This window comes from Garra rufa, chromosome 25, assembly GCF_049309525.1.
Source record: "Garra rufa chromosome 25, GarRuf1.0, whole genome shotgun sequence".
NCBI classification, from domain to species: Eukaryota; Metazoa; Chordata; class Actinopteri; order Cypriniformes; family Cyprinidae; genus Garra; species Garra rufa.
This window is the reverse complement of record NC_133385.1, coordinates 26,319,445-26,328,050: the sequence shown is the minus strand read 5'-3', so window position 1 is coordinate 26,328,050 and position 8,606 is coordinate 26,319,445. Positions and strand designations below refer to the sequence as shown.

At 36.1% G+C, this 8,606-nt stretch overlaps 1 protein-coding gene across 1 annotated transcript; it reads left to right on the top strand.

Moving 5' to 3' along the window:
• The first annotated feature begins 238 nt into the window (after nucleotides 1–238).
• Nucleotides 239–5,192, top strand: ice2 (interactor of little elongator complex ELL subunit 2). Its single transcript, XM_073832356.1, has 4 exons — nucleotides 239–320; nucleotides 674–724; nucleotides 1,483–1,723; nucleotides 4,787–5,192. The coding sequence occupies exons 1-4, from the start codon at nucleotides 271–273 to the stop codon at nucleotides 4,979–4,981; spliced, it is 537 nt and encodes a 178-aa protein (XP_073688457.1). The 5' UTR covers nucleotides 239–270; the 3' UTR covers nucleotides 4,982–5,192.
• The last annotated feature ends 3,414 nt before the right edge of the window (nucleotides 5,193–8,606 follow it).

The following is an 8,606-nucleotide window of genomic DNA, read 5'->3' as shown; positions in this document are numbered from 1 at the left end:
TCCGATGTACTGTATTACCACATAGAACAGCTGTTAACATTCTGTCTGTCATGAACTGCGTGTATTCACCACCTCGTGTGGATTTTTTTTTTTCCTGTGACTATGCGACAAATGCAATTTTGGTCGACTAAGCCTCTTCTCGTCGACTAACGGTTAGTCGACTGTTAGGGGGCAGCCCTATTGGTACGTGCATTTAAAGGCTGGTTGTTCAGAAACTCTTTTTATATTTGTGTAGGTCGCATCAATGCGCACACATCAGAAGTGGCACAGATGCAGCAGTTGCCCAACAACTGGATTCAGAACATCACCTGCGACTTGCAGTGAGTGAATCTTTATATAAAATGAAATGTTAATTATTTAAATAAATCTTTGAAAAATCCAAACCCTGATTTTAGAGTTTTACCATTGTTTTAATTAATTTATTTGTTTTTTATAATGTCAACATGTTTGACAGATTCTTACACATTCTCCTCTGAAATATTGTAATATTTATTTATAATATTTTATTTTGTATACTTTTTATTATTATTAATTCATTTGAAAATGTATTTAAATAAAAAACAGTAATTTCTATTAATTAATTACATCAATGTCATGTGACATTATTATTATTATTATATATCATGTATCAAGTTTTAATGTAATTTAATGTGATTCAATATTTGTTTTTCAGGCCAGCTAGATGTTTAAACACCCTCTACCACTTACTGAAAAAAGTCTCAGTGTGAGTATCTTTCACTTTTTAGATCCATTTAAAATTGTTACTTTTCCCATAACGAGATTTGCATTCCTAATGTGAAATCTTTTAATGATTCCTAATGTCTTTTAATCAGTCTTTTAAAGTGTGTACACTACCAGTTGAACGTTTTTAATTTTATTATATAGTTTTATTTATATATAATTATTGAAATTAACGTTTTTATTTAGTAAGGATGCTTTAAATTGATCAAAAGTGATGATAGAGACTTTTATAATCTTACAAAAGATATCTTATTTCAAATGCTGTTCTTCTGAACTTTCTATTCATCAGAGATGAATTTTTAACATAATAATAATACATGTTTTTTTTAAGCAGCAATTCAGAATATTAGAATAATTTCTGAATGATCATGTGACTGGAGTAGTGATGCTAAAAATTCAGCTTTGAAATCACAGGAATAAATTCCATTTTAAAATGTATTGAAATATTCTAATTATTTTAAATAGTAAAAATATTTCAAAATTGTACTGTTTTTGCTGTACTTTGGATCAAATAAATGCAGGCTTGGTGAGCATTTATTAAATCTTACTGTTCAAAAATGGCATCAGTTTTAGGTACTGAACATGTAGTTCAGCATTTGCAAAGATGTGACCTTCTCATTGTTTGCGTCAGAAAGCTTGTCTTCAGCTACGAATTTTCTTTCAGCTGCCGCAGTGCTATATTAAATAAAGCAGCCATGTGCAATCTCTTTGCTTATGATTTTATGTCTTTTAACACCCCAGATTACAGGAAGGACGATACCTGTTAGTCCACAAACCTCGTGAGGGTTTCGTGACCATCTTTAAAGCTAGTGATGAGACCAAGGCTGCTCGCGGAGTGTTCCACCTGCAGAACGCGCACTGCGGACCCCCGGCTGTGACTCCAGGGATTCCCTGGATTCCCCTGGACCCTTCACACATCTTGCCATTTCACCAGAAACACTGCAGACCGCCCTGCATCTTCCCCCCACGTCCACCCCCTCCGGTATGACCATCTTTTCACTTTGAAATGTTGCCCGGAGTCTGGAGCATGTGTGCAGACATGTCGAACCTTGGTGCTTATGTGGGAAGTTTGGGTTTGAATTTAGCCTGCAGCATACCTTTTTACAGTATTTCCAGGTGGCGGTGTAGTGGTTATAGATTAGATTTGGTAAAAGCTTTTTTGGTAATTGCTCGTTTGCATGTGTGCACCAGACTTGTTGAACCGTGGTGCTTATGTGGGAAATTTGGGGTTGAATTTAGCCTGCAACTTTCATTTTATCCAGTATTTCCAGGTGGTGTGCTGTAGTGGTTGTAGCTCTGACATAAAAAATGGAAGTTTGCTGGTTTGCATGTATGCTTCCCACATGTTAAACTGTGGTGTTTATATGGGAAATTTGGGTTTGAATTTAACCTGCAACTTACCTTTTATCCAGTATTTCCAGGTGATGGTGCACAGGTGCAGTGTTTATAGATTAGATTTGGTAAACAGATTGGTTTGCATGTGTGCTCCGGACATGTTAGACCGTGGTGCTTATGTGGGAAATATATATTTGAATTTAGCCAGCAACATACCTTTATGCAGTTTTTCTAGAGGTGGTGTGCTGTAGTGGCTATAGCTTAGAGTTGGTAAATAAAAGATTGCTGGTTCACTTGACTGGTTCAGATATGTTGAATAGTGTTGTTTATGTGGAAAATTTGTGTTTGAATTTTGACTGCAACATACCTTTATATCTAGTATTTCAGAGTGGTGTGGTAGTGGTTATAGATTAAAGTTAGTAAAGGGAAGGTTGTTGGTTCACTTGAGTGCTTTAGATATATTGAATTGTGTTGCTTATGTTGAAATTTTGGGTTTGAATTTGGCTTGGAACTTTCCTTTTATCCAGTATTTCTAGGTGGTGTGGTGTATTGATTATAGCTTAGAGTTGGTACTTGGAAGGTTGCTACTTTTCATGTGTGTTGTAGATATGTTGGACTGTGGTGCTTATGTTGGAAATTTGTGTTTAAATATTAACTGTGGCATATCTTTTATCTATTAATTCCAAGGTGTGGTGTGGTAGTTATAGCTCAGAGTTGGTAAACAGAAGGTTGCTGGTTCACATGTGTGCTCTAGACAGAACTGTGGAGCTTATATTGGAAATTTGGGTTCAAATTTAACCTGCAACTTTCCTTTTATCCAGTATTTCCAGGTGGCGTGGTGTAGTAGTTGTAGCTTCGACTTAATAAATGCAGTGTTGCATGTGTGCTTCAGACATGTTTAACTGGGGTGCGTATTTGGGAAATTTGGGTTCAAATTTAGTTTGCAACTGTCCTTTTTTCAGTATTTCCTGGTAGTGTTGTGTGGTGGTTATAGCTCAGACCTAAATGGAAGGTTGCTGGTTTGCTAGACATGTTAAACTGGTGCTTATTTGGGAAATTTGTGTTTGAATTTACCCAGAAACTTTCTTTTTATCAAGTATTTTCAGGTGGTGTGATCTAGTGGATGTAGTTTAGACTTAATAAATGCAATGTGTGCTTCAGACATGTTTAACTGTGGTGCTTATTTGGGAAATTTGGGTTTGAATTTAGCCTGCAACTTTATTTTTATCCAGGATTTCCAGGTGGTGTGGTCTAGTGGATGAAGCTCAGACTTAATAAATGCAAGGTTGCTGGTTTGCATAAATGCATTAGACATGTTAAACTGTGGTGCTTATTTGGGAAATTTGGGGTTGAATTAAGGCTGCAACATACCTTTTATCCAGTATTTCCAGTATTTTAAACTGGTGCTTATGTGGGAAATTTGGGTTTGAATTTAGCCTGTAACTTTCTTTTTATCTAGTATTTCCAGGTGGTGTGGTCTAGCGGATGTAGCTCAGACTTAATAAATGCAAGTTTGCTGGTTTGCATGTGTGCTTCGGACATGTTTAACTGTGGTGCTGATTTGGAAAATTTGGGTTTGAATTTAGCCTGCATCTTTCTTTTTATCTAGTATTTCCAGGTGGTGTGGTCTAGTGGATGTAGCTCAGACTTAATAAATGCAAGGTTGCTGGTTTGCATGTTTGCTTTGGACTTGTTAAACTGTGGTTCTTATATGGAAAATATGTGTTTGAATTTAGCCTGCAACTTTTCCCGGTGATGTGGTGTAGTGGTAGTAGCTCAGACTTAATAAACGAAAGATTGCTGGTTTGCGTATATGCATAATACTTGTTAAACTGTGGTGCTTATTTGGGAAATTTGGGTTTGAATTTAGCATGCAACACACCTTTTATCCAGTATTTCCAAAGTTAGTGTGGTATATTCGGTTATAAAATGGTAACTAATAGGTTGCTGGTTCAAGCGATGACTTGAGCACTTAGATGAGTCTTCTTTTAAAGCTGTTTTCAGAGTAATGCATCATATACTCAAAGGTATTTGCATACACACACTCACAGCCAACATAAACAGTCAGACTGGACACTTTTCCATGATGTCTCAATAACATTCCTGCACAGAGGTACCACACCCGTTCTGTCTATCAGGATGATCTGTCATGCCATGAATCAGTTTGAGTAACAACTGATGATGAAAGTTACTTATCTCTAGTAGTTAATAGCTTTTATTTCTCTTCATTTCTAAGTTGTTTCTGAGTTATTATAGAACAACGTACTTAAACTAAATTTAGATTGTGGATGTTCTCTTATTCACTGGTCTGAGGCTCTTGCGACTGGGATATGTGCTGGGACAGGTCATAAAGTGATCACACCCATCCTACTCTCTGCACTGTAGTACTCTTACATCATTGCGTTGGTCCTGAATGAAGCATTGCCTAAGGGCACATGACACTTAGAATTTCATTGAAGCAAAACACCAGAACCTGGGAGGTGTGTCGATTGCGTAAACCATTGAGCACTATGCTCACACTGTCCTGTAGAGACATGCCTACTATATATATATGCATGTCCTAGAGCATGCTGGAACATTGGAGGTGAATTTATAACTCTCTGTAATTCACCAGTTCATGGACATCCACTATTGGGATTTAAAACAACAACCTTAAGTCTATTGTTATACCACGATTTATGAAGTAATTTTCTACTTTTCTCTCACACAGCCAAAAGTTGGAAAAGGACCTAAGCAACGCCAGGGAAACAACACCACCAATCAGAATAAATCAACAAAGAAGAAGCATAAAAAAGGAGCAAATATGAAAAATAAACAGGTATGGATGGACAACATGAGAGTCAAGCTGATGAAAGACCTGCAAAAGAACCAAACCATCGAAGGTGGAACAGATGGAAAGCCTTGATTTTGGAAAAGCTATTTTTTGAAAAGTTAATGTTTAAAAGCACTTACTACCCCTATTATATACAGCTGAATTAAAACATGTTGTGTATAACTATTTTTGTACATTTTGAAAGTCCTTACTAAATAAGGAGCAAGTTTACTTTTAAAAAGTATCCTATTTTGTAAAATTTTTGTCAGCAGTAAATAAAAATACATAATTATTGTGTTACACATTTATGTAGTTGTTTCCATCTAAAAGGTTGCAGATGTAACTTTTTTTAACTAAAAATATTGCATGAAACATTTGCGAATGAAGCACAATTTTCATCCCATTTGTTCAAATTAAAGGAACAGTTCACCCAAAAATTAAAATTACCTCATGATTTTTTTCAGCCTCAAGCCAACCTAGGTGTACATGACTATATTCTTTCAGACGACTACAATTGGAGGTATATTATAAATTATCCTGGCTCTTCCAAGCTTTATAATGCCAGTGAATAGGTGTTGAGATTTTGAAGTCCAATAAAGTTTGTTCATCCATCATAAAAAGTACTCCACACGGCTCCAGAAAGTTAATAAAGGCCTTCTGAAGCGAATCGATGCATTTGTGCAAGAACAATATCCATATTTAAAAATGTATAAACCGTAATCTCTAGCTTTCACTGTCGTACACGATTTATTATTTTATTTTTTTTAATACAAATCCTTGTTTTTTACTTCTAATTTGTGACCGGTGTTTTGTTTTACTCTCTCCACTATGCTTCCATGTTCGCCTTAAACCACAAAACCAGTCATAAGGGTCAGTTTTTGGAAATTGAGATTTATACATCACACATTTTGTTAGGAAATATTTGGCAAGATACAACTTGTTGAAAATCTGGAATCTGAGGGTCACGTATGCATGACTTCAAATTAAATGTGGGTGTGTCTAAACCGTAAGAGACCCACCCTACAGTATATTCTAATTTGCACACTCTCCATACTAAATATAATGCAAGCTTAGAATGAATCCATCCTTACTGAAAGCAATCTTGAAAACTGTAAAAACCAAAGCTGTCTAGACTGGTGGATAGACATTCTCTAGTGGATTTTCAAAGTGTTCCTTTTAGCTGATATTGAGCAAAACCCATTGCGCAACTGAAGAGGAGGAATGCATCACGGTTCACTTTTCAGTTGAAGACAGTGCCAAAGAATTTGACACAAAAGCTGCAACAGCAGTTTTGAAGATGTATTAACCTAAAACTGAGGTAAAACAAGGTAATAATGACATTTAAAGGGATAGTTCATCCAAAAATTAAAATTCATTCGAAGTCGTTAATTACTCACCCTCTTCGTTCATCTTTAAAACACAAATTAAGGTATTTTTGATCAAATCCAAGACCCTGCATAGACAGCAATTACCTACTACGTTCAAGGCCCAGAAAGGTAGTAAGGACATTGTTAAATATTGACTTTATTTAACAATTTCTTCTCTTCCGTGTCAGTCTTCGCCGCACGTTCATGAGGGTATCACGACGCAGGCATTATTTGTAACATAATGCCCCTATTGCATTCTCAGATTCATTTGCGATAATTAAACTTAGTGATTCTACGGTGTCAAAATTATCTGCCCTCACCTTGCTTGCAGGTGTGTTTAAAATAATCATATCATCTGCACAGTTGTTTAGCAGAGCGTGAGTCATAAATTCACATGCTTTTGCTTGGGGTGTAATATTATGAACTGACGCAGTTACCACTGTGGACGGGTCATGGCCTGTGTTGACCTTTGGGTCCTTGATTCCAGTTCAGCCCTTGGGTCAAAAAGGGTGTTTTGGTATTTTTATACACCATATAGACCTGTTTGTAGATCTGAAAACATGCTTTTAAATAGACAATAAAACAACATTTTTAAAAATTTTCCTTTAAGGTTTTTTTTCCTTCAAAAGCACATTAATTTAAAGCAACACTAACTAACTTTTCCTTCAACGCTCCCTCTACAGGTTGGAAGCGGAATTGTCAACACTAAAGAGTAGGGATGTAACGGTATCAAAACTTCACGGTACTTCACGATAATACCTCGGTATGAATGGCACGGTACGGTATTTATTGAATCATTTTCAGGAAAAACAAAACTAATGAAGAGACACGAAAAAAGTGCCAGAAGTGTTTATTAAACAGTTTACATGAACACTGCACATATCAATGGCATACACATTTGCCATCTATCTGTAAACTTTGAAACAGAAACTTTAGTAACTATTTTAGTAACAAAAAATTATTAAAGCATGTAAAAAACAGTCAAATCAGTTTAGCTGAATGAGTTGTCTGAATCTAGTTGTCTGCTTGAAATAAGATTTTTTTTCTTACCCCATTGACAGATTATTTAGCTTGTTTTAAACAAAAAATTACTTAATTTTGACTTGTTTTTACTAAAAACAAGACAATAATTTTTACTTGTCTAGAAAATCCTTCTTGATTTAACAATATTTAGATATTTTGGCTGGAAACAAGACAAAATTCTAAGTAAGAAAAGCATTTTTTTGCAGTGCAGTAGGCTCTCAAGTCTTTCTCAGTCTATAGCGACAACAGACCGCAATGGATGATGGCCACGTCTGGGCTGATGGGAAATGTAGTTCCCGCTGCTACCTCCCGTTCGCTCCATTCGCCTGAGCAAACTTTTCTCAGAAGACCTATTGTTTTATCGAGTCATGCGACCACGATAGTATCGAAAAAATTTGTTATTGCGGTACGACGGTATTTACAATACCGTTACATCCCTACTAAAGAGTTGTTTTTACCTTAAAATAATGTTTCCGAACTCGTGTCAGTGGTTCATCAACTCATAACAGGGTGAAACGGCACTTTCGTATTCGCTTTGCGATCCTCTATCGGCCATAACAGCACTATGTAAGTTTGGGTCGTCGGGTCGCGGTTTTGTAGTTCAAATGAGACTACAAATGCGACTTGCTTTACGGCAGGCTTCACAAAAGGTTTTCATACTTTTAGAAAGTCATACAACATACTCTACCTTGTCACTGGACATCGTTATTTCCAAAGCCGGTGTTGTGCCGAATTCTGACCCCCGCCAGATTACTACCCCCCTAGTATTGGTAGGTTTAGGGTTAGGTGTGGGGGAGGGGTTAGGATTAGGGGTGGGGTTAGGATTAGGCAATCAGGTAGCGCTTTCAAGGAGAGGGGGTCATAATTTGGCAGGGGTCGAAAAAAGGCACAACACCGGTCCTGGATAGCCTCCAAACAAATAACGTGCATGTGACGCGACGGTAGGCTAAATTATTTACGACAGCGGTAATGGACAATTCCGCTTCCAACCTGTAGAGGGAGCGTTGAGGGAAAAGTTACTTAGTGTTGCTTTAAGATTCCACCCAGTATTATTTTAGTTCTATTACAGAATTTATTCATATTTTGATTTATTTATTTATTTTTACATTTTCAGTTTTTAATTTTATTAGCCAATTTATTTTTATTTCAGTTATATATAGTGTATATATATATATATATATATATATATATATATATATATATATATATTGCCAAAAGTATTCACCCCTTCTAAAAAAAAAAAAAAAAACGGTTTACCTATTTTAGTACTTACTAAAGAGTACAGATCTTAATGTTTAAGCATATAATGATATTCTAGGGAATTGTGT

Coding starts and splice junctions, on each gene's coding strand:
- ice2 (XM_073832356.1), top strand. CDS start 271: ATGCAGCAGTTGCCCAACAACTGGATTCAGAACATCACCTGCGACTTG. Junction 321..673: donor AACATCACCTGCGACTTGCA/GTGAGTGAATCT, acceptor TTTGTTTTTCAG/GCCAGCTAGATGTTTAAACA. Junction 725..1,482: donor TTACTGAAAAAAGTCTCAGT/GTGAGTATCTTT, acceptor TTAACACCCCAG/ATTACAGGAAGGACGATACC.